Genomic DNA, 26,580 nt, shown 5'->3' on the forward strand with positions numbered 1-26,580 from the left:
TTTTAGAGTAACTCCCCCATCTGGATTTCGATCCCAAGCCAGATGGGGATCTATGGGAAGGGGGATACGATCTGAAACTTGTTATGTTCCTTGTATTGATCAAACAATGAGGGGATTCTGGGATTTGATATCATGCATCGTATGCATCTACTGCATTTTAGGCATTCAAAAGCATCTTTCGCAAATTTCATCTTCATTTCTTCTCTCTTTCATATTTTTTCTTTTCATGCGTTTTATTGGGTGTGTAGTTTCCACTATTGTTCTGTAAATTGTCTAACTAGACATCCTGATTACCCTTCTCGCGAATATGTTTTCTCTTCTTAATCTAGGCATATTAAAGACGTTTGTACAATTTTGAGACGACAGTTCATTGAATTTTCGAGTCGTTGTTCATACACATTTTGGGCTCGTTATTCTGAAATAATGTGTATTTATCGGTTCCTATATCTTTTTTTTCCGCTTATTTGAGATCCGTATTACCCATGCTTAGTTTAGTCATAATAAGTCGTTTCTAGTAACGGGTCTTAAGCAGTCTGCAACCAAATTGATTTTTTTCTGGATTATAGAATCCATCTCATTCTCTGTTCTAGTCTATAAGCTTCTTTTCTCAAGGATATTTCTGAATAGTTTTAGCAACATTAAATATGAAATCAATTAAAGGGTATTCATTGGATTTACTGATGAAAGGAAGAACAAAGATAACATGATAATATAAACTAGAAAATAGAAAATACTTAATCTTTAATCATAGTATGAAAATAGTAGATGGATAAACTGATTCCAATATTTAACTTAGTCTGTTTGTTTGTCTTCGTCCCTTTTTAATCTTCTTCTGATTCCTCTACTTCTACTAATCCTTCGTCGCGCTGCTGCTAATAAATAGCAGAGTTGTCATGAACATATGCATAATCCATTCCAGGGGGATACTCTGAATGAAAATAAGAAGCGGTCACTGGTATCCCGGTGATCAATCTAGCATGGATTTCTTTGATCCTTTCTTTTCCAAGTTTAGCTTTCTCTTCTGCGCTTAAATTGCATAAAGCCAGCCTTTGAGCCTGTGCATGATACAAAAAAGTTTCTCTGTTACAATTGATGCACCTATAGTACTGAACATGATGTAGCTGTCCTTCTCGACATCGTATATCCCTAGTTGAAGAAATTCAAGCGCCAAGCGGAACTCTAAATTGATTGCATGCCATACCTATTATTTTCTTTCTATAATCTGCTCTTTTAGTCTCTACCTTTATATGCCAGCTTCAACCTTAATTTGCTATTCCATTGCATTTATTCTTATTGAATTCTACACGTCTTAATTAAGTGTTTTTCAGACGTTCTATCGTTGTTATGAAAATACCTGGTGGATTGTGTGGAGTAGCAAGCTCCATTAAAAGTAACTCCTGATCTTTTCATAATCTCCAGTAGATAGAACAATAGAAATTGAACAAGGTACACATGAAGTAGCAAAAGAAGCAAAGCAATTGGCAGCAGTAGCTAGTACATGAAGATGTAGCGGACATGAAGCACTTATGAGAACACCTTTGAAAATCCAACTGCACATTGTAGTTAGCTACACAATAACCAAAAAGGGATAAGAAGTAAAGCAGGTTGCACATTCAAACCAAAAATACCACAGTTGTATCAGTCCCAGTTGTGCAAAGTGTACGTCGATAACCAACAAGAAGTATTAAGGAGCATGGCAGACTTGGCAATAGCACAAGATACAACAACAGTAGGTATAGCAGGACTTGCAGTGTAATAGGACCATCAGGAGTTGTTGCAGGAGAGCAGACATTAGAGAAATTGCAATCACGACTGACTGTAGAATATTCAAGTTTAGCAGAACCAGTTCACACACATGTAGTAGCATATTAAACCAAACACAAACTGGAGAGGTACTGCAATAAAGACAGCAGAATTAGCAGTTGACTCATACCACCAGCAAGAAGGAAAATAAGGAGCAGCAGCAAATGGCATCATATCTGGTCAGGAAAAAATGGTTGATTGAAGCATAGAAGTAGCTACAGGGCTGACCATAATAAACAGAAAATGAAACTAAATTTCTAGAAAGAACTTCCTGATATTTAATGAAGAATATAGGATAACATGCAATCTCGAAAAGGTTGAATCAAAGAAGAAATTCAATCTGCAATTTTAGTGAGTCCCATCGATACTATCGCAGAGTCTATCGCCCGATTCTCGCGACACAGATAGCTTATCTGTGAGTCTAATTGAATACAAGAGAAATCACTTGAACGGTACCAAAGACCAATGTTCAAGGATCAATCAATTTCAATCGACAACCAAAGGTTGGATTTCCCAATTGATCGATTCAACACACAACTTGTGATATTTCAGTTATATAAAAAAATATAATGCGGAAAAGAAATAACACAGACACCAGAAATTTTGTTAACGAGGAAACCACAGATGCAGAAAAATCCCGGGACCTAGTCCAGATTTAACACACACTGGATTAAGCTGCTACAAACACTAGCCTGCTACAAACTAACTTCGGTCTAGACTGTAGTTGAACCCCAATCAATCTCACACCGATCCAAGGTACAGTTGCGCTCCTTACGTCTCTGATCCCAGCAAGATACTACACACTTGATTCCCTTAGTTGATCTCACCCACAACTAAGAGTTGATACGACCCAAAGTCGAAGACTTTAATAAAAAAATCTGTATCACACAGAAAAGTCTACGGTAATAGATAAATCTGTATCCCACAGAAATACCTACAAGTTTTTGTTCCGTCTTATGATAAATCAAGGTGAACAATAACCAATTGATAACTCGGACCTATATTCCCGAAGAATATCCTAGAATTATCAATCACCTCACAATAATCTTTATCGACCAGCGAAACAAGATATTGTGGAATCACAAACGATGAGACGAAGGTTTTTGTGACTACTTTTCTATCTTTCCTATCGGAGAAATTACTCTCAAGCCAATCTTACGATTATACTAAAATACGATAGAAACAACAAGATCGGATCACACAACTACAGAGAAAATAGTTGGGTCTAGCTTCACAACCCCAATGAAGTCTTCAAGTCGTTAACCTACAGGGTCTAGATAGAAACCTAAGGTTAAAGGAGAATCGACTCTAGCTAATACAACTAGTATCACACAGAAGGTGTGGGGATTAGGTTTCCCAGTTGCTAGAGTTCTCCTTTATATAGTCTTTCAAATCATGGTTTGCAATCTAAGTTACCTTGGTAACAAAGCATTCAATATTCACCGTTAGATGAAAACCTGATTAGATTCAAGCTAATATCTTTCAACCGTTAGATAGAACTTAGCTTTTTACACACAAATAAAATGCATGTTCATTTAGGTTTGTGTAACCGTACCCAAACATGTACATTTAGTTGGTTCAACAGTAGTTAACCAAATGGTTATCCATATGATCACTTTCATATCAACCATAATCATCTTAACCATAACTAGTTCAAATGACTCAAGAGAACTAGTTAGAGAGTTGTTCAATTCCTTAGATCTCATAGAAGTATATAAGATACAATCGAAGCAAAAACGATTTGATTCACTCTAATCAATTCATGAACTTTATAGCCACGGTTTGTAAGTATGCATTCCTTAGTTTATATAAGTTTAAGTTCACGAATAATCATTTTTAGAAACTAACCCACTTAAGTACGCATACTGGTATGCGGACTTAAGTACCATGAATAAGTTTATTTTTAGTTCACAAACTCCAGCAGAAATTCACGGGATGTGAACTTCCGACAGTGCGCGTACTGGTACGCGGACTTCAGTTCCGGTTTTCCTGAGCAGCAAAGTACGCATACTTTGGTTCAAGGAATAAGGACTTACACGCGTATGAGTTATCACACAATATTTATATCCTTTCAAGGTTACATTCTAAACTCTCATTTCAATAATTGAAACATTCTTAGAGGACGTTATATAGTTGTTGTTCACAAGCTATTTTTCAAGTAATTGAAACTAATATGACTTTCGTCACTAGTAAAGATGAACTTGGCCAACGCGAAAGCTTACCAACACATATTTCGAGAAATAGATAAGCGAGATAAACTCGGCTCGAAATAGCAAATGTGTATAATCATAGTCTATATAGCAATACGACTTTTGTCTCAAGATAGGATATAAAGTAGATAGACTTTTGAGCGATAGATAAGTTCAAGTCTCCACATACCTTTTAGTCGATGAAGTTCCACCAGTTCCTTGAGTAGTTCTTCGTCTTTGTATGATGATCTCCATGGAGTCTAGAGCTCAACTATACTTTCTATCCTAGTCCGAGGCTTAGCTAATAATAGACTAGAACTCAAGACTTATAGTTTTGATCACTAACATTGACAAACATGCTTGAGATAGCAACGCATGCGAGTTCGACCGAGCAGTGTTCTAACAATAGGATATAACAGACAATACTTGTAATTGTTAGTACAACTAAGACGGGACAACTAGGATACAACTAAGCTGAATCTAGACCACACATTATTACATGACATAATAAATTATCTCCAACAATGTTAGCGTACAATGTTGTGTCATATATGTTCCTCTTTACTTGACTAACGAGTTTACTTGGTAATCCAATGATGTCTTGGGGTTGTATATTCTCCCTCAAGGGCTGCTTTAAGATTCAAATATCCAGAGTGTGATTATAAGGGTCTAATATTACGTAACAAATGTCAAAAATTACCCTTTAAATTGACTTATTAATACATTATCCTTCCTCTGTAATTAAACCTAAATCTAACTTAGAAAAATAAATAAATAAACCGAAATTTAATTCAGTCATTTTCTTTCCCTTCCTCTTTCTCTTCTATTGGGAAAAAAAAACAATTTTTGAACCATATAGATAGGAATTGAAGAACTCTTAACTATAAATACACAATATGGCTGGGAGAAAAAATGAACTCCCACCCGTCAGCAATCATGCTACATGAACAGCTGAATAACAGCTGCTTGACCACGATGTTGATGTGGCAGTGTGTGCATCGGAGAGAGACATATTCTATTGTTAACATGACACATTTATCGAAAGAAAAAAATCAATTAAGTCTTCTTTGTTCTTCTTCTTCACAACATGATCAGGATTTACCGAATAGTTATAATGAACAACAAAAAGTAGAGTATCTATTCTCTATAAATATACCTCGTCTTCTTTTGTTTTTCTTCTTCACGACATGATCAGGATTTCAAAACCTAGACTAATCTTTCGGAGCCACAATAATTATCAAGCAAGATCGCAAACAGATGAACAATCTATGAAGAAAGTTAGAAACTGGAAAAAGAAAAGAAGGAATTGACTCAAATTGACAATCCCACTTCTCTTAATCAATCAAATCTTCTAAACAGTTGTCGTTCCGATTGGGATTTTAATGGAGGCTAAATTAATGGAGTTTTTCGTATGGATTTTGATTTGATTTCTATACATAACTAGATTTTTTGCCCGTGCTACGCCCAAGCAATTTTTTCTTTCATATTTTTGATTTGGTAAAGCTCGGCTTCGCTTCACCTCGTCCCGATTTGATTTAGTGTGGCTCGGATTCGCCTCGATCACAGAGGTTAGTTTTACAGTGCTACGCACCGGGCGGACCTGAAAACCATCCACTATCATTTTTTTAGTTTTAGCCATATTTTTGGTTTGGTGTGATGTGGCTTCGCCTCGCCCGTCGTGCATTTTTATTTGGTGTCGTGGCTTCGCCTCATCCCGTCCCGATATTTTCGTTTGGTGTGGCTAACGCATGATTGGCTCGGCTTCGCCTCATCCCGTCCCGATATTTTTGGTTTGGTGTGGCTAATACATGCTTAGCTCGGCTTCTCCTCTCCCCGTCCGGATGCATGCGTCGGATTTTTGATTTGGTGTGGCTAACGCATGCTTGGATCGGCTTCGCCTCGCCCCGTCCCGATGCATGCGTCGGATTTTTGATTTGGTGTGGTTAACGCATGCTTGGCTCGGCTTCGCCTCACCCCGTCCATGAATACTACAATCACTTTGCATCATACTTTTAGTGTCACAAAAGCAGTCTCTACAGTTAAACTCAAAACAGAAGCGATATAAATTTGTCGGACATCATTATGTAAACCTCGCTTTATGCATGCTCTTTTATCGGACAACCATAATGTTTTTTTTTCTTTGACACGACAACCATAATGTTGCAGAAGCTATTCAATGGAAGCATTGTTACTCCTATTGAGATGCAACTGTGAACACGTAAATCACGAAGGCATCTATATGTTCACAAACAATATTCTTCCTCTCTCCTAGAGACTTGGGCATGTTTTTTATTCGTGCATTAACTGCTCATTTAATGGGCACGTTTCCCATTCCTCCCTTAACTTCCTTCTCTTTCTTTCGAGTATATTAAGGAGGGGATAAAAATTAATTTCATTCTCCTTCGAAAATTAATTTCATTCTCTGTCATTCTTTGTTCCTCAACCATTAAATTCTCTGTCTTAGCATTAATCACGCTCCCTTCTTCATTGTTTCTGGTTTGTTTCATTATCTGTCAGTCTTTATTCTTTGTTCCTCGACCATTAAATCCTATGTCTTAGCATTAATCACGCTCCCTTCTTCATTGTTTCTGGTTTGTTGTCCTCTTCCTGCTGCTGTTTGTGGTGGTAAGGTTTCTTTTCTTTGTTCCTTTTGTTTTAAGCTGTGTTGGTTGTAAATTTTCTGTTGTTGATCGTATTGTAGCCTCCCTTTTCTGCTGCTGTCGTCCCTTGTTTGTGATGAAGAACCCTTTTCTGATGCTTGTATGCTAGTTTTCCCCTGTTCTTCGTCTCAAATCGAGGAGGCCATTGTTTTACGTGTATTGATTGGACTTTTGAGTTTGGGGTTTTAGGGTTTCTGTGCTATGTTGAGATGGACTGCTAATTTTGTGTTTTTTTTTTTTTTTTGATCTTTGGTGATGACCTTGTGTTTGTTTCTAACTTGTTTATGTTGTATCTCTTCGCAGCCATGTCTGACCGTCCGCAGCTTCCTTATCAAACTCCGGGTTCTAGTCTACCGAGATCCCCTCCGCGTAGAGAGTCTCAAATGGATCCCCGTGGTATCAGAGTTTCTTCTTCAGGGGCGAAGGCCTCTCCTCCTAGGAAAGATGGTCCCTCAAAAAATCCTTCCGGGTCTCGAAACGCTGTCGACCGTGCGGTTTCTCGTCCTCGTGATGACGTTAGGTGTATGCAGACACCTCCTCGTGCTGTTGCCTTTGATGTTCCTCCTCTGCGTTCAGTAGTGCCTGTGTAGCACCCTCTACCGCCGCCTCCAGTACTTCCTCTCAAAGGGAAGAACACCAAAGGTTGTGTCCCGAGGACTGAATCGTCTAAGAATCCCTCTTTGAAAAGACGAGCTTCCGAGGCTTTTGTTGGTTCGTCCGACCCCGCGGAACATGATGAGGATGCCCCGGTGATACGCAGTGTTTCGGTCAGCAAGAATAAAGTGACGTTCAAGCATATTGACCTTGAAGTTTTCAAGGAAAAACATGAGCTTCAAGCCTTCGAGGTTCGTTTCTATGCCCCTGAGGATGATATTACTTATGAGCTCCTCTCGAAGTATCAGTTTGACGAGTTCCATTTGTTGACTACGGTTGGAGATTTCAAGGCGGGTCTTATGCTGCCGTTGTACAAGTCTGGCGACTCCTTCTATTACGATGTGCTTGCTGGTCGTGAAGGCTCTTCTACCAATACTCACAGCCGTTCTGTGTCGCAATTATCGGGGAATTATCTCCGTGCACTGAAGGAGTGTTATCTGCGGAGTAAGGGACAGACGACGATGACATGTTACGTTCCAAATCCCGCGGAGAGGGAATGGTATACTCCTGAAAACTTCAACAACTATTTTGGTGATTACGTAAATAGTAGGAATCGTAAACCGTGGAGTGTTATCCTTCGGAATCTCGCTGCTCCTCGGGGTGAAATTCGTCTGTTAAGTGAGGTCAGCGATGCCAAACTGAAGTATGTTCTAGGCACCGAGGGGTCTAGTCATCGAAAACTTTTTCCGGCACGTAAGAGGATCAAGCGTGACCATGACTACGAGTGGCACGCTACTGTAATCGAAGTTGTTGGTCCTTGGGCGTACGGTTGGATTCCCGGTCCACGCGGTTGGCGTCCTTCTGGGAGTAGCAGGCCACATGAATCTCCTCCTGCTCGTTATGGAGATTTCTGTCCCTGGCGTTTAAACTTCGCAGGTATGAAATTTTCTTATGCCCTCGACGTCGTTGAAGGAGACGAGGAGGAAGGTTCTGGTGCTATACTTCCACCGAAGAGTGCCACTACTGCTAAGGTATGGTTATTGCAGTTTCTGGCCGCGCCTGTTCGGAAAGTAACTCTGTGGAAAGTAACTTGTTCTGAAAGTAACTCTGTGGAACATGTGTTGGTTTGCAGGTTTCGAAGAAGAAAAAGATTGGGCCGAAGCAGTCTTCTACCATTATGATGGGTGAGGCTGAGGTTCATGAAGAAGTTACCAGTCCGGTAAACGAAGAGTTTGCCGAGGATGAGATTTCTGATGGGGAAGAACGTACTGATACTTCCCCCCCTAATGTCGAGGAGGAGATTGGTGCGGGTTTTGAAGGTGATGGAGGAAATAATGCCGTGGTAGCTGATGGCAGTGTTATCGCTGACATGTCAGTCCCTGCTGGTGATGCTGCGGGAACTCTCCCCCCCATGTCTCAAGAGTTCTCTTTTGGCCGGGTTTATTCCGCAGGGGATCTCCTTGACGATGCTCTTGATTTTCCTGAAGACTTCTCTCTACTTTCCCCCAATGATGATTGGGATGTGCTCGGGGGGTCTGGTAAGGAAGACGCTGCTGTTCAGGATGGAGGCGCGGGTGATGCCGAAACTTGTGTTGATGAGGCAATATCAGCCAAGGGGAAGTCCGTGGTTGATTCTCCTTCTGAGGATTTCTCTCATTCGCTGACATTTGAGGGTGAGGACGCCATAATGGATTGGCTTAAGAAAAAGGGTTTGTTGTTTGTCCCTCATCCTGCCCCGGTGGTTGCTGGTGAAAAGGATTCCGATGCTTATACCCGTCGGATGATGGAACTGTCTTCTAAGGCGCGGGTATCTGAGATGTGGGGGAAAAGTTTGAGTGTTCCCGAAGCTACCCTTGTACCTGAGCCTCCTACTTCTGTCGAGGATATGATGGCCATAGCCGACGGTTACCAATATGGTTTTCCTCAGCAGCGTGTCTTGGAGGTAAGTCTTCGTACATATCTCTTCGTGACGATTGAATCCTTCGGTGTAATAATGTTTGCCGTTTTGATGTGTAGATGATGAGTAGTGAGAATTGTAACCATGTGCTGTATCAATTCTTTAAGGAGAAATCTTTGAAGCTGGAGGCTAAGCTTCGTCACAGAGAAAAGGAATTATCTTCGGCTGAGGTAGAAATAGAAGAACTGAAGAGAAGCCTTAAAGAGAAAGAAAGGCTGAATGAAGCGGAGGCTGGGCTTCGTTCAGAGCTTACTGTCGTTCGCGCTGAGTTAGAGCAAACTCGCGGCCAAGTTTCAGCTTTCACAGGTTTGATTCTTTTTCCTCTTTTACCCTCGCAGTGCGTCGTAATTCCTCTATATTCCTTAGTTGTTCTGTCTGAGTCTCCCCACCCTATCTCCGTGGGTGGCGTCCCCGAGGTGATATGGCTTCGAAACGAAAGGGCACGGAAAAAATCTCGTATCAAAGAGCTGGTCGAGAAAATTAAGAGTGAAGCCAAAAAGTGGGACGCTCGGGCTGAGGTATGGCGCGCAAGGCATGTTCAAATGATTGATATGCAGAATCTGTATAACCATGACCGTACTTTGTTCAATGGTACGTTGTTGTGGACACGTGAGAATCTGCGGGAATCCCCTGAGCGAACTTCATTGTTGGAGTCTAGGATACATCTTTTGGAAGAGGAATTACAAAAGGATCGCTCCCTTCCTTTTTCGGGAGTTAATGAGAGCATGCTGTGTCTTACCAGACGATGCCCGAGCCGAAGTTTGGGCTCTAAGCAAGGCCCTTGCTGCGTCTCGCACTGAAATAGCACGTATGGCTGAGTCTGAGAGAAATCTTGAAGTATGTATGTACAGACTTGGCAAAGGGGTATCAGAGATAAACAACGAAGTCAACCATCTTCGTCACATGGATTCGATGAAGCAGGTAGAACTAGATGCCAGTCAATTTACTCTCACCAACCTTCAACTAGATTATAAGAAAACATCCGCGGAATATGACCATCTTGATGAAGCGCGAGATGCGGTTGTTAATGAGTATGAAGAGGCTTCGGCTTGTGTCGAAGGTATAACTCTATTTCATCGAGTGTGATTCTGTCTTTTCTGTGCTAACTCCCTTTTGTTTTCTTCTTTCAGAGCTCGAGGGACAACTCCGCGTTGCGAATGAAAAAATTGAAAAGGCTCAATCTTCCTTAGCGCAGCAGGAAGAACAGACTAATCATTTTAAGAGTTTGGCGGCATCCCGCGAAGAGGCCGTTGGTGCAGCTTCTAAAGAAGTGAATCGTCTATCTTCGTTGCTATCCCAATCCCAACAGCGGACGACAATTATTATGCATAAGGCTCGGTGTCAATTGGCTGAGGAGACAAACAAGATGCTGGAGAAGATTGAGCTTGGCCTTAAGACCGAGCATGGCCTTGTGAAGAGCTATCCGCGTATTCCAGTGCCTGCTTCCTTGCCTGGCTCCTCGGGACCCTCATCTGGTGGGAGCGTCCCTTCAACTCTTCGGAACAACCCTGCTGATGGGGCGGCATCTTCTAAGTAGAGACCACGACATCATTATCCTTCCGTTAGATTTTGCTAGTCTTTTGTAAAAAGAGTATTTTTGATGTGTATTCCTTGTAAATTTTTGATGTGTAAATTTACAATCCATGGCCTTGCCGCTTTTTGTAACCAACCTTTATGAAATGGATCATTTTTTTGATATACCTGCAATATCAGTTTGTTGTTTATTTTAGGCATTGTGATGAAAGACGCTAAAAACAAAAAGAGTTTTTTAAGTGTTTGGGTGCGATACCGAAGGGAGGTACCTTCGTGATCGGCTTGAGACCTGTCACCCCGCTGGAGAACCCTTGGCCAGAGGATTCCCAGACGGTGGGGGCCGAGGCAACGTTCTAGGATATGGGGTTAAAAAATTTACATACACCCATTCTGTCGACCCGTTGCCTTAAGATTGGTTGGGTATCTCTTTCTGCTGGGTGCCTTCCCCTTGGTCTTACACTTATGGACACTGATGGGGGGAACCCTGAGAGATTGTAGATTAACTACTTTCCCCAATATTGTTGATAAGTTGATTTCTTGAATTTTTAGGAAAGCTTGTTTGATTGATAGGTTGAGGCCTGCAATTCCTCGTCCAGAGATAGAAACATGTAGAGCGGTCATGCTGCCTTCTTCTTCTGGTACTCTTCACGCAGATATAAAGCTGCGTTGCTCTTATGGGTAATATGGTTTAAGACACTTAGCATTCCAAGGATGTCGGAGGACCTCGCCTTTGAGATTGCGAAGGTAATAGGAACCGCTTCCCGCAATGTCGTGTATTATAAAGGGTCCTCCCCACGTAGGTGCTAACTTTCCCCATCTCTTTTCTCGTTGATACTGTGGGATAGTTCTTAACACATTCTGTCCCTCTACAAAATTCCGAAGTTTGACCTTTTTGTTGTACTCCCTTGATAGTCTTCGTTGATAATTTTCCATCTTCTGCAATGCTGCTTCCCTTCTTTCTTCTAGGTCGTCCAATCTCTCTAACATCATGTCTGTTGTGAGATTTTTCTCCCATGCTTCGATCTTTGTGGTTGGCATGAGGATCTCTGTCGGGATGACTGCTTCAGCTCCATAAGTGAGGAGAAACGGGGATTCCCCGGTGGCAGATCTTCTTGTTGTTCTGTATGCCCATAACACATTATGCAACTGTTCACACCATCGCCTCTTATGTTCGTCTAATTGTTTTTTGAGGATAAGGGCGAGGGTCTTGTTGGTAGCTTCCGCTTGTCCGTTGCTTTGAGGGTATATGGGGGTGGACTTGTTTTTCCTTATTTTGAAAGTGTCAAAGAGCATGTCTATGTTTTTCCCCTGTAATTGTTTACCATTATCGGACACGATTTCCGCTGGTATGCCGAATCTGCAAATAATATTTTGGAATATGAAAGTAAACACGTCCACGTCTCTGATCCTGGCTAAGGCTTTGGCTTCCACCCATTTACTGAAGTAGTCCGTGGCTACTATCAAAAATCGTCTTTTCCCTGACCCTTCGATGAAAGGCCCGACGATATCTATGCCCCATTTCGCAAATGGCCACGGGCTATCTACAGAATTTAACAGTGTTGCCGGCGCGTGTTTTTTTTTGGCGAAGCGCTGACATTCTTCACACTGTCGGGACATCCTTGCGGCATCCTGTATCATTGTGGGCCAGTAATATCCTTGCATTTTTGCTTTGTCGGCTAGTGACCTCATGCCGCTATGATTCCCTGCGTCACCATAATGGATGTCGTTTAGAATTCGGTGCCCCTCTCTCCGGGATAAGCAACGTAGTAATGGCCCGAGGAAGGATTTCTTGTACAGGACCCCCTCCCGGAGATCATATCTTCCTACTTTGGAGAGTATTTTCCTATCTTGTTTATGATTCGCGGGTAAGCTTCCCTTTTCGAGAAACGCATGGATCACCGTTCTCCAATCATCTTCGTTGATGAAGTCTTCGTCTTGATTTGCTCTTGACAGGATATCTTCTTCGTCAAAATCGTTATGGATGTCTTCTCCTACTTGGTCTTCGATATTTTCTTCCACTGTATCTTGATTGGTAGCGAAGGAGAATTGAGATGCAATCGAAGGCTCGTATACCCTTGTTATTTTAATAGCTTCGACGCTTTTATCCTTCAGCATGGATGATATATATTCTAGGGCATCCGCATGCCTGAGATCCTTTCTGCATAAGTGCCGGAATTTGATGTTCGTAATTTGTGACGCCAATGTTTGGACCAAGGCCATGTAAGCTGAGAGGGTGTCATTGTACACATTGTACTCGAGCTCTATTTGCCGTATGACAAGCTGCGAATCACTTGTCAGTCTTACATCGGTTAACCCTATTTCTATTATTACACGGAGGGCATGTACGACTGCCTCATATTCAACGATGTTGTTGGTATGATCTTTGAATTCTAACCTGAGTGCCTGTACAATCTTTTCTCCGGTTGGGGTGGTGATGACAATGCCTATTCCTGCTCCTTCCTTATTTTTGGAACCGTCGACGAAGACTTCCCATTGTCTTTGACTCGCGGGTTCGAGGATATCCATTGGATCTTTGCTTTCTTCTTCAGCTTCTGGTATTCCCTTAATCTCTTCGTCGTTGTCCAGGGGGAGGTTTGCTAAGAAATCCTCCAAAACTTGGGATTTTCGAGAATGTTGAATTTCATGAATGATGTTGAATTGGTCCAGGTGGGTGTTCCACTTGGCTATTCTGCCCACTTTTCCCGCGCTTTTGAGGACTGCTTCCAGTGGTGCTTTGCATGGGACGCAGACGAAGTGAGTTAGGAAGTAGGTTCTCATCTTTTGAGTAGCCCAAACCAATGCTAGGATAAGTTGTTCGATATTTGTGTAGTTCCTTTCCGCAGAAATGAGGGTCTTACTGACGTAATAGATAGGCTGTTCTATCTTCGTATTGGTTTTGACCAACACTGCGCTGACTGCGTCTTCTGTTGCTGCTATGTACAATGCCAAAACCTCATCAGGATCTGGTTTCTGCAGGATCGGAATTGAAGCTAGGTGTTCTTTGATTTTTTGGAAGGCTTCTTCGCATTCTGCGGTCCATTCAAACTTACTCCATTTTTTGAGAATATTGAAGAAATGTTTGCATTTGTCCGAGGATCGGGCAATAAATCTGCCCAAGGCTGCGATGGACCCATTGAGTTTCTGCACTTCTTTTAAATTCTTCGGGGACAACATTTCTACTATGGCCTGAATCTTTACTGGGTCTACCTCAATGCCCCTTTTTGTTACCAGATACCCGAGGAATTTTCCCGAGGTGACGCCGAAAGTACATTTCTCTGGATTCACTTTCATGTGATGTTTTCTCATTGCTTCGAAGATATCTCTCAGATCCTGGTGGTGATCTTTGCGCAGCTTGCTTTTGACGAGCATATCGTCAACGTAAACTTCTAAGGTACTACCAATCCATGGCCTGAAGATAGCATCGACCATTATTTGGTATGTTGCCCCTGCGTTTCGAAGTCCGAAAGGCATTCTAGTGTAGCAATAAAGGCCATGTGGGGTGTAAAACGCTGTGTGTGGATGATCTTCTTATGCCAGGGCTACTTGGTTGTATCCAGAATGTCCATCCATGAATGACAGCTCTTCATATCCTTCTACCGCCTCTACCAGCTGATCTATGCTTGGCAAGGGATAGCTGTCCTTTGGACATGCCTTGTTGAGGTTAGTAAAATCGATGCATATCCTAACCCCTCCATTTTTCTTAGGAACGACGACCATATTGGAGATCCACGTAGGGTACTTGACTTCCTTGATGAAACCCGCGTCTAGTAGTTTCCGAAGTTCTTTTTCCACGGCCTTATGATACTCCGGTGCAACTTTTCTTATATTTTGCCTGAAAGGTGGTGTGCCTGGTTTGATGCGCAGCTCGTGTTGGATTACTTTTGGGTCAATCCCAGGCATATCTCCTAATTTCCAGGCGAATACATCCGCGTATTCTTTAAGTAATTTGATTAGAGAATCTTCTCTTTTTTCGTCCATTATGGTCCCTACTTTGATCATCTTCGGGTTTTCTTCCGTTCCTATGTTGATTTCTTTTACGGGCTCTACTGGCGTGAACACCGGCTTCGGACCCCCGAGAACTGGGACGTTCTTTGATTGCTATTTAGTATGTTTCTGTCCTTCGTTGGCTGCTAAAGTACTTGTCTCTGTGTTTATGACATTATCATCTTTGGTCAAACCCCTTCCTGTAGTTTCCATGAGGAACAGGTCTATGGCCTTCTCTTTCGCGGCTTCTTTATTTTTAATTCTTCGGGTTTTTCGCTGCTCTTCTTGTTCGTTGTTGATGCGATCCTGAGTGGCTTGGAACTCCCTTGTAGAGACCCGATCTCCCTTGATTTCCATTACTCCCTCAGGTGTAGGGAATTTGAGATATTGGTAGTACGTTGCCGCCACTCCCTTGAGTTTATGTAGCCACTTTCGTCCGATAATGGCGTTGTAGGGGGATGGGGCGTCAACCACGCTGAATCGTGTTTCTACTTTCATGGGTCCGGCGTTAACTTGCAACACGATGTCTCCCAATGGCTTCGTGGGTGAACCATTGAATCCGTAGATGGTGTAATAAGAGGTCATCAGCTGTTCTTCATGGAGTTTCATTCGTTTGAATGTGTCGTAGAATAGAACGTTTACTGAGCTTCCCCCGTCTATGAGGATCTTTTTGAGGTTACATCCGGCCACTGGTAGTGTGAGGACTAGGGGGTCGTTATGGTCTTCCATGTCCTCTTCGATATCCTCAGCATCGAAAATAATAGGCGATTCCATCCACTCTTCGTGCTTGTCCACCTCTATCCCATCGATCTTATACAATTCGCAGCGGTCTTCGAACTGCTTCCGTAACCTCTTTCCTATCTGTGCTGTAAGTGAGGGCCCTGCGGATTCAGAACACGAAATGGTGTTGATTGTGCGGTTCCCTTCTGGAAGCTGTACTGGCTTGGTTCGTTTAGATCTATCCTCGGTGACATCCTTTCGTATGTACTGTTTGAGCTCGCCAGCATCGATTAATTTTTGGATCATTATTTTGAGGTTTTTACATTTTTCGGTCTGGTGTCCGTTGAAGCAGTGATATTCAAAATAATCTTTAGACTTCTCGGTTCTCGAGGGCTGTTTTCCCTTAGACCATGGCCACTCCAGGTTTTCCCTTCCTTTGATCTCTCTCAGGATCCGAGCATAGCTAGCATTGAGCTTCGTGTAAACTTGATATTCAAATTTTCGATCGCCTGTTCGTCGTTCGTCCCTTCGTTCCTTCCTGTCTTCGTGAGGCCTCTCCGCTGAACAATTCCTTTTGTCCCCCTTGGTTTGTTCTGCTGAATTGGTACGGTGAGACTTCTGCGTGTATGCCCTAGGGTTTTCACGCTGGATTTCTTCAAGACGAGCGTGCTTTTCAATAATTATTCGAAGATCTCCCTCTGTCTTAGGTACGCTTCCATGAATCTCAACGAATAGTGGACTCATTCGGTCTAATCCCCACTTGTAACAGTTGATACTTACCACCGGGTCCACACTCCCTATGGCTTGGAAGACCTTGTGCCATCTGTTAGTGTATTCCCTCGTGGTTTCCTTATAGCCGATTTCTAGCGAAAAGAGCTTATCCATTCCAGTATTAACAACCTTGTTGTACATGTAAGTTCTTAAGAACTTTTCTGCGAGTTGGTCGTAGGAGTGGATGGAGTCTGGCGGCAGATTATCAAACCAAGAGAATGTCGATTCCTTCAGGCTCGATGGGAAGTACCTACAGAGTACTGCGTCGTTTTGACTCCATCTAGCCAAGACACGGTTATAATACTGAATGTGTGCAGCGGGATCACTGGATCCGTCATAGCATTCAAATGTCGGGACAGGGCACTTGAGTGGAATAGGGGTGCTGGCCAGGCGATGAGTTAGGGGCGTGGAGTTAGCCTCTCTCATGACCTCTTCTAACCTTCCCCCGCCTTGTCTACTTTTTAACTGCCCGATCTCTGCCATCATTTCATCACGCAGCTCTTCCATCGCGCGGTGGTGCCCTACGCTCTTCTGCTCGTGATAGATTGACTCTCCGTCGTTATAATCCGGGTCGGATGCGCTACTACCCCTTGCCGCTTTTCCATTTGTTGCTATGATGACTCTTCGGTCTCGGTTTGGTTCTGGTGCCTTTGAACTTGCTTCATCGAGTTGTTGGCTCGTCTTTGTGCTTAGGGCAATCCGGTCTTTTAAATCCTGGTTTTCTCTGGCCAACAGAGCTACAACATCTGCGTAAATCTTCTGGCTCTTCTTCAATTCCTCAAGCTCGGCGATCAATCGATGTGATTGGTTCGACCCCTGATTGGGAGTCCCAGCTCGTGCTACTACGGAAGTGGTGCCGCCTTCTTCTATGGTTTGCACTAAAGGTGGGGGAGGTTCAGCTTCGATTTTCGGCATTTCAGATCGGGCGAAGTGCCCATCTGCGGCGTTAGAGTCGCCGGCATAGTTTGATTTTGCTCGTTTGTTGATGTCATTCCGAAGGTCGGCGCGTGCGCGGGTTGGGGTGTTCTGGATTCATACACCCTTTCTTTTGGTTGGCGAAATTGATTCGTAGCAAAAGTTTTACTGGCTTCCGCAGCCTTTGGGGAAGCCGCTGTTGTACTATACTTTGTTGTCGCTGCTCTAAGGGCTGCGGCTGCGACGGAGTTAGCGTTCATAGACGAAGTGATTTCCGCAGTGTCCTTCCTCTGACTGGTCATTTTGGCTTTGTCTCCTTTCTGCTTGCTCCGGGTGATGATCGGGGTTGTCCTTGGTGCTTCCTTTGACGTGACTTTGGATTTTCCTGCTTCCTGCATCTTTTCCATCGTGGGTCCTTTTGTCGCTTTCGTCTTCTTTCTGCACAAGGGAATTTCAAACAGCGAGAAACAGAAATGTCCGTGCGGATCGGGTTAGTTTACAAAATTCCTTACTCCAAGACCGGGAAAAACTGCCCGAGGGCCACATAACTTTTAAAAATGCGGATTCATTGAAGGTACGCGGGAACGTGGAAGGATCCCCTTGAAAATGCACGTAGATCTTTTTGAAATTTTTTTGAAAGCGACCCACTGGAAAGCCAGGTCCGTACGAGATCTAAAAAATGTAAATCCATGGATCTAAGCGATAAATATTTTAACCAGTTTAAATAGCTTCGACAGATACTGCCAGGACCATCGAAGATAACGGGTGCGTTTTTGAATATAGTAAAGTTAACAAAAGGTAAATACTGCTAGAGCTGATGAAATAGAGCAATCATATGCTAATTTAATATGAAATCACAGGATAAGATAAATCTTTTACCGGGACGAAGTCCCTGTTTCTAGCGCCAAATTGTGAACACGTAAATCACGAAGGCATCTATATGTTCACAAACAATATTCGCACTCTAGGTACGGACTCGCACTGATAATACAATGGCATTGATTCCTTGGCTCCAAACCTTTGGGTTTATCATAGCCTCATCCAATAACATCGAGAGGGGCGTTTACGTAGGGGAAGATAAAGAAAACGAAGCATAAAAGTAAAACTCATGGAGCGTTAGGCAAATATAAGGTGCTAAAATGTAAATAAGACTGAGATTTACGTGGTTCAGCACTAAGGCCTACATCCACGGGGTTGTTGTTTCACTATATACTTGATGGTTACAAATATAGTCGAGTGACTTTGGGATTTACATAGATCTGTATATGGTAAAGGACTAACTTACACTCACAATTTCTCTCTCCTTCCCTTCCGATCCCCTTCCTCTTGGTGGAGAGGGGGTATTTATAGGGTTAGAGTGTGGGACCCATCTCTGAGGACCGTTGGAACCTTATCTTCTTGTGTTCTGTGTCCATCACGCGGGGGTCTTCGTTTATTACTTCATCACGCAGAGTCGTCCTCGTTCGTTCCACGGGTTGATCGACACGTATGCTTCTCAGAGTGTTTAATGCGGGTAGTTGAGGTGCCTGCTCGTGTCAGGCAAGTGTCTTCTGCCCCTGTCACATCCATGTCAGTTTATTTTCTCTCCACCGTTGATCTTGGCTTCTTTTGGGATGAGATAAAGTAACTCTTCGGGAGTTATCTGGTGCTCCGCAGTACATCGTGTTACCAGTACGTCTTTTTAACTTCTGCCCTTAGATTTGTTCGGGCAAAGATCCAACATCGGCGGGATGGGCATCTTGGCTGTGGGAACATGTCATCATGCTTTGATGACTTTTTCCGCATGCTCTCCACGTATGTTCCTATATACACGTGTTTGATGATGAAATATGTGCACACAACAACAAATGTATGTAAATAATATAATAAAAAAAAGATTGTGCAATAATTATGAACTACATTTACCTTAAAACAACGGATCTCGAAGTCGGAAGAATTCTCTTGCTCCCACTGACATCTCCTTGGCAGCACAGTAAGTTCCTTAAAATACATAAGATATACACTTTCTGATCCAATATGATTTGAGCAACACAATACTATGCATGTTGCATTCAGAAAACACAATTATCTTACGTATATCAGACAATGGCAATAGTAAAAAAGTGATAAATTTTACCCAATCCTTCAAGATAGAAAACCAATCATTTACGACCCTGCATTATTATGTCGTGGCTCTTGTTTTCCTTGTTAACCGAGTCGGTGCAAGAACTAAAAGAGTACATAGATAAAATGAATGGGTCTACATAGCCTTAAGATGTATTCCACCTAATAATTTGTATGCAATAACACAAAAAATCACAGTACTGAAAACAACCCCGGCCCTTACCTCCATGGAAACCAACGGAGACTATAGGAGATCAACTCGCTTTTTTGTTTTCTTCAGCTGCCAAGATCTCTGAGCTTTTCCCAGTACCTGCACTCATAACTTAAGCTAAAATTATTAAGTATTCTGTTTTAAGATGTGTCATAGTCCAATAATGCATACAGTAGTAAAAGTGAATCAAAGAGAAGAACATGTACAAATTTGTTTATTTTAAGATGTGTACAACCTTTTAGAAAACACACCTTGTCATAAGAAACCACATCCAACTTAGATAAAACAAATATTTTTAGGCACTATATACCGAGTCTAGCATACAAATATTTAGAGTTTTGTTTATTAGGAAGTCCTTAATATAAAAAAATATTTAAAGTTCGGTTTTATCACCTGACATTGGTACACTTGAAAGGGTTCTTCCACCAGCATCATTCTTTTCCATCTGCAAGATTATTAGGACAAACATTAATGATCAATACATCCATATTTGAAATTCCAGAAAACAAAGATCACCACAAAAAAATTATGCATACCTGAGCTAACCTCTCTTATATATGTTTGGAATTCCTTAATCGCTTTCTGAAGCTGGGAAAATATACCAACTTGGCCTGGTCTCAAAAAGTGAAAATTAAGCGACAACAAATCTAATGGTCAAAAAGATAAAAAAGCTTAAGTCAGCAGTCCAATAGTGATGACCTAGTGTAACTACTGTGGTGGTACAATTGAGTAATTCGGTATTCCTTAAGTCAGGTCTGCATGTCTCTAATCTTCTTAAATATTGCAGCAAGTTCTTGCTGTGGATTCATATCAACCAATGCTAAATAACAAAAATTAACAGTGACACAGTAGAAAAGTATATCAAAAAATTATAGGATTACCAAAATCGTAAGTTGTGTATCAGAAGAATTTGTAGGTAACCGACTATTGTTCTTAGAATCGCCCCACAGAGTTTATCTAACAGGGATTGACCATCCTGGCACCCAAAACACCCAAGTTCAAAAATCGAACCCTACCCAAAACAATAAAAAGATGACCTTTAAGTTTTGATATTGGCCTGAAACGGAATGGTGAATGTTGTTGTTGTTCCTGGTGATGCACATAATTGGCCAACTCTGCCTGCATAGTGAAAAGCGGAAACTTCATATTAATTGAACATTGGCATATCTCTGAATTTCTGCTCCCATCAGTAAGTTTGCATTCCCTGGAAACAAAGACTGCACATAGAGTTAACATTTCATATTTAATCCTAAACACACTGGTGACAACACCGTACATCCAAACCTACTGCATATATCATAACCATTACAATAAGTTCACCGACAACAATAAAATTAGTAGAATAGTAATGATTTTGCACCTATAGAAAACAGAAAAAGGAATTGTATGTGGACATATCAAAAAACAAACATGAAGATCAAGGATGCAGGGTATGAGATTAGAGAGTAAATACGAACAACCCTTTGATCGAAGATGCGAGATATTAAGATCAATGATGCCGATGCGAGATAATATGAAGGTTTAGGTTTTTTTTTTCTCTCACAGAAGTTTTTGTTTTATTATTTATGTTCCCGGATTTCTCCCGGATTTTGTTTTACTCTCCCATATAAATTTGTTATTTTTTTTATTCTCCCGTGTAAATTTAGTAAAAATCTTGTTTTTCTCTCCTTCAAGGAAAAATGAAACGGAGCAATTCTATGAGTGGGTGAGGGTCACCATTGAAGGAGGAGAGAGGTATTTCCACCGTGCGACGTGGGGCCTCATATGACTTAGATTTTTAAAGGAGTTAGATACTATATCAATCAATGAAGATGAAGATGAAATGAGTTCATGTGTTTGGCCATTAATGGTGGTGGAATATACTTTTAGCAGTAGAGAAACAGATCAAAAGATGAAAGAAAGCTTGGTTGCCCGTGATGTTAAACTTGATTTATCTCTCCGTATGAATTATTTGAAGAATTTCCATTTACTGACCAACAACTGCTAATTTTCTAATTAGATCTAAAAACAATGACTAACATAGAAAAGAAAGAGAAAAAACTACCGAGTAAATATTTTCGGAAATGCTATTCTCATAGATCTTCTCCTCCCTACTCTCCTCCCTCATGACGTGTAATTCTTACTCGGCATCACAACTACGTAAAAACTTAAACCACGTCACATTATCAATCTCTGTAGAGTCCAAATCTGTTCACACTCCTCTAACGAGTGTATATTTCACATATTCTTCTGATTGATTGATTATTTAACGGATGGCCCTATTATCCTCCATGTTTAGAATCACGACCCTCGTTATATAACTCCCTATATTGAATCAAGGGTAGAGATTAAAATGTGAAATATACACTCGTTAAGGAGTGTGCATGAATTCGCACTCCTCATTAGACTCAGTACTTCTCTCGTTTCACTCTCATTAACTTTTCTCCTTTTTTTCCCCTCTTTAGCTTCCTTACAAGATCCTCCAAAAACAAAACCCTTCCAATATTTCATCACTGAAGTTATTATTGATATCATCAGATTCAGATGATATAGAATGTCATACAAGAATTAAAAGAATCCTTCTAAGACCCAACAATTAGTTTTAGAAATTGGACCAGAATCATGATTGCAATCCTCGTGATGGTTTATGAATCCTTGCTTCATACCTTCAAGGAGCTAATTAATTGGTAATCCTTCGTGTTTATTTCTTCCAATCAATTCACCGGAATAATCCAATTCAAATTGCTCTGTCAATATCATAGATCTGTATAATAATTTGTCAACAGTTCCATCCACACCAATTGTTTGGATTTTAATCACATTAAATGTATTTAATGTTTCAAAAAATATACTACCGGGACCTATTAATCGAGCTTCATCAGAAAACGGAGGTGGATTTCAATGCCCTTCTATGGGTAATTAAGATGTTATGCTGATCCATTACACCATTGAAGACTAAATTTTTTCATATTTAAGGCTGCATATGGTCCGGTACGGCCCGGTTTCTTTATGGAACCGGTCCCTGTACTTGGTGTTGGATGGTACCTCATTTTGAGGACCGGTACCTGTACCTGGAGTTGTACCTGTACCTCCGGTACCGGGTTTTTACCCACTGAATCATAAATTTCTTTATTCTTTTCATTTTCAATCCATTCAAAATTTCCAACTCAATCTCAAACAAAACGTAAATCAAACATTCAATTAAATTTAACAAATTAATCAAACGAACCCTATTTAGTTATATCTATAACTGCTGTACCTAAAATCAATTGAACATGAACCCTAAAATAATTTTCAGGTTAAAATGATTGATTAATTCAAGCATTCATTCCCTGTAGCAGCACCAACACTTCTCAACTGCAATTCAACCGATATTCATGAAAATTAACAGGAACAAGATCTTCTCTTTCTCAATTCACAGATCTATTGAAAACCCCATCTACAGTCTTCAATTCGAGTATTCTCATCTTCTTCTTCATCCACGATTAACAGAAACAACGCCACCTCTTCTCTTTCTCGATTCATTAAACCTATGAATTGTTTTATCATCATAATATTATGATTCACCATTATTAACAATAATTTCAGCTCCAATAAAAACACAAAAATCCATCAAGTTAGATATTCTTCAAGCAAATTAAGGTCTCGGGTTTTCTTTAAACTTCAATTCAAGAAGATTTCAATAACGATCAGAAGAAATTTCATCAAGAAAAAAAACCCGATCAAACTAGAAGAAAAAGAAGAAGACAAATACACTTGAGAGAATCAGAGTACTGAGGATAACAATTAGAATCAGAGATTCGAGAAGCACTTGGATATGACGATTGCGGCAATAATGATGACGACGACGCCATGGTTTTGCTGTTATACCCTTTCTTCTTCGATTCAGAATAGAGGGCATCTGTTGTTCTCTTCGGCAGTGGAGAAGGGGGAGGAAATAAGAAGTGAAAATATCTTGACCTAAAATGATCGTTGGGCTTAGGATTAGATATAACTTTAGTTGGACGGCTAGGATATATATTAAATTAAAGTTAAGATGAAACAGGTTGCTGGGTCCGGTACAGGTCGAGAATAAGGCTAGAACCGGTACCCGTCTCAGTCTACACCGGTTTCCATGTTTCATTATCGTTCCCTGTACCGGCTACACCGGTTCCGATACGGTTTCGGTCCGGTTTTTCTGGTTCCAGTCCGGTACAGGTCTTCTTAACCGGTTCTTGTGCAGCTATACTCATAATGGATTGTTGGTATTGATTTCGAAATTTTACCGTCGAAGAAGGATACTATTTTCTACTTATGTCTGATTAGTGAAGAAGAGAATAATTGTGGTATTTGCAAAACATTAACATCAATTTATTTCCCTTGTTAGTGTTACAATGGTGTGAAGAAAATTGCATAAATAAAGGAAGAAAGAAAGAGATACATGAGAGAATATAACAGAAGAGAGAGGATGAAGTGGGAGAGATGAAACACGTGACTGAAATTTGTACACATCAGTGCCACGGCATCACGAGGGAGGAGAGTAGGGAGGAGAAGAGCCAGCTGAATATCATTTTTGAAATATTTTCGTAAATTTTTGTGACGTGAAAAAATTAAAAACAATCTCTTTCCGCCACATAAATGTCCACGTGAAAAAACGTTGTTACTCAGCTGTTATTCAGCTGGTTATATATGAGTCCGAATTTGTGTACACTCCTTAACAAGTGTGCACGTAACATTTCAATCAGTACCCTTAATTTAATTTATGGAGTTATGTAACGAGGGTCGTGATTCTAAACATGGAGGGTAATGAAGACATCAGTTAAATAATCAACCAATCAGAAGAATATGTGAAATATACACTTGTTAGAGAAGTGTGAATAAATTTGGACTCGTTATATAGCATTTTCGCACCCGTCAGAGAGTTTTTCATTTTCCCAACTGTAAATTTGTTTCACTTTTTGCTGCGGTTGTAAAATTATGAATCCCAACCATAAAGTTGTTTTAATTTTTGCATTACACCTGAGAAATTATTAACTCCCGGATTTTCACTCATGGTTGGGAAATGAGAAACACCGAACCTGAAATTCGGTTATGGTTACTATGCCTTTAATATGAATCCTGCCAACTACGACTCCATTGTAGTCCAGCCCGGTTAGGATACCTGGCTTTCACCCAGGCGACCCGGGTTCAAATCCCGGCAATGGAATGCTTTTGAATTTTTCTTATATTTTCCTTTTTTTAAGCATTTCTTCTCTTTTTGTAAGTGTCCATCCAACAGAACAGTTATGTAGGTTGTCGTTGAACCTTTGTAGAACAAAGTACTGCAGTTTGAAACTAGATAAAATCTGTCTTTTTCCAACAGACTCGGCCAAGAAACTTTCACCAGTTCAATCCATACTAGCAGTTTTCAATCTTAGCAACTACTGCTGTAGGAGTTTCCCTTGCAGCATTTTATATCTTAGCAACTACTGCCCACAATGCGGATTTAATTAGAAAGTGCAGGCTATAAGTATAGATCATGCAAAAAAAATATTGTACACCATAACTCAATACAACACCATCATCAATATAGCAACACTGTACTCATACACAAGTCATTCTGCGAGCTTTTATTAACCACAATTTTTCTATTTTTAACCAATTGCAAAAATTCTCAAAGTATAAATTTACATCTCCTCTTCAACACTTAGACCTGTTGAGAAAGAAGAACTAGAAGCCCTTGAGGTCCGAGCAAAATTTCATTCAAGAAACTGATTAGTGCAAACCAAACAACAGGTGTTACATCAACTCCACCAAGGGGTGGAATCACTTTCCTCGTAGGATTCAATATCGGTTCTGTTGGCGCATAAACTAAAACATATGGGAATTTTCCTACAGGAAGTTTCGGGTACCATGACATGACTATTCTTATGATGAATAGAAATCCAAAACCTGATAAAAATGGTCCTAAGATTCCTATTGCCACTTTTGCTGTTGCAGGGTCCAAATCTCCTAGTAACAGCAATCCCTGCATATATTCAGATAGCGGGTGTGGTACTTCAGCTTGGACATTTGGTGGAATTGCTGATGAACTTAATGAGTTTTGTAAGCTTTCCAAGAATGGGATTGCGACTTCAGCGCTGTTAGATGCTTCTGCAATGCCTAAAAAACAGTATGTACCGTATCTGGCTGTTAAACCACTACATGGCCTGCTTTTGGTAAGACACTTTGAGTTTTCCTGAGAAGAAATAAGCATTCAATGTTAGTCATACATACAATCACAAAGTTCGAATACCATATTATACTGTCAGCGACTACCCAGAATAGTATTAACCGAGTTTCAGACGCTACAGAATTAACTGAGAGTTTCAGTAGACTACATCCAACTGTAGTTGAGGCTCCAGCCTCCAGGTTTAAATCCTGAATTCAGTTTTCCACTCATCTCTATCTAGACCATGTACCCATGTCCACTAAAAATCACCTCCCAGACTACACTAGACCCCTTTCCTTTAATCGCAAAACGCAATCGCACCAAACATTTCTGTTTCTCTAGCACACGACAAATATGTAAACATTGAAACTACAGCACTATGTATCCCATGGCGATATAGATGGTAAATTTTTCTCTTACATTTCACATAATGCTATTATTGACGAAATTGTATACAGGCCAGTTTCAGTTTAATAAGTAACTGATTCTGTTCAGAGATTGATTATAGGAATAACAATTGAAGACTTACAGAGATACTGAAACTCCTTTGTCTTGATAATGATGAAGCTGCAGGGAGTCCTAAAGAGAAAAACAAAATTATAAAAATGGGAGACGAATTCCATGAAAATAGATGAACACGTAGGTATCACTGAGATAATGCAAATATATTATACCTTTTGTTTGAAGACGACTAAGAAGGAATGAAGAAGAGGTCGCCATTTCTGCTTCTTCTGTATGTAATGAAGAAAATGAGAGAACAAACCAACTTTATCCTAACAGACTAGTATGTCTTCCATTTTTCTGACACGTGGAAGAGTTCCTTGGATTTTTGGCTGGTGGGCTGGGCTTAGAGGAAATAGCATGTTCCTAAATTTATTTAGTTTTTGACAAGTCCAACTATGTTGCAAGGGTTTCTATGATCATACAAATTTTGAGATGCAACAAAACATCTTATTCGCATCTGTAGCTGTACATTTATATATCATTGAAAA

The 26,580-nt window shown here is 40.8% G+C and overlaps 1 protein-coding gene and 1 non-coding gene across 2 annotated transcripts; one reads left to right on the top strand and one right to left on the bottom strand.

Annotated features, from left to right (window-relative positions):
* Positions 1–24,530: 24,530 nt before the first annotated feature.
* On the top strand, positions 24,531–24,604 carry TRNAE-UUC. Its single transcript has one exon. It is a non-coding gene; the product is annotated as a tRNA-Glu (tRNA).
* A 306-nt stretch (positions 24,605–24,910) lies between these two features.
* LOC113282592 (protein COFACTOR ASSEMBLY OF COMPLEX C SUBUNIT B CCB3, chloroplastic-like) lies at positions 24,911–26,337 on the bottom strand. Its single transcript, XM_026531632.1, has 3 exons — positions 26,263–26,337; positions 26,118–26,167; positions 24,911–25,615 (listed from the first exon to the last, which is right to left on the bottom strand). Exons 1-3 carry the CDS (start codon positions 26,306–26,308, stop codon positions 25,085–25,087), a joined length of 627 nt encoding a protein of 208 aa, XP_026387417.1. The 5' UTR covers positions 26,309–26,337; the 3' UTR covers positions 24,911–25,084.
* Positions 26,338–26,580: the final 243 nt, after the last annotated feature.

Source organism: Papaver somniferum, chromosome 5 (assembly GCF_003573695.1).
Source record: "Papaver somniferum cultivar HN1 chromosome 5, ASM357369v1, whole genome shotgun sequence".
Taxonomy (NCBI): domain Eukaryota; kingdom Viridiplantae; phylum Streptophyta; class Magnoliopsida; order Ranunculales; family Papaveraceae; genus Papaver; species Papaver somniferum.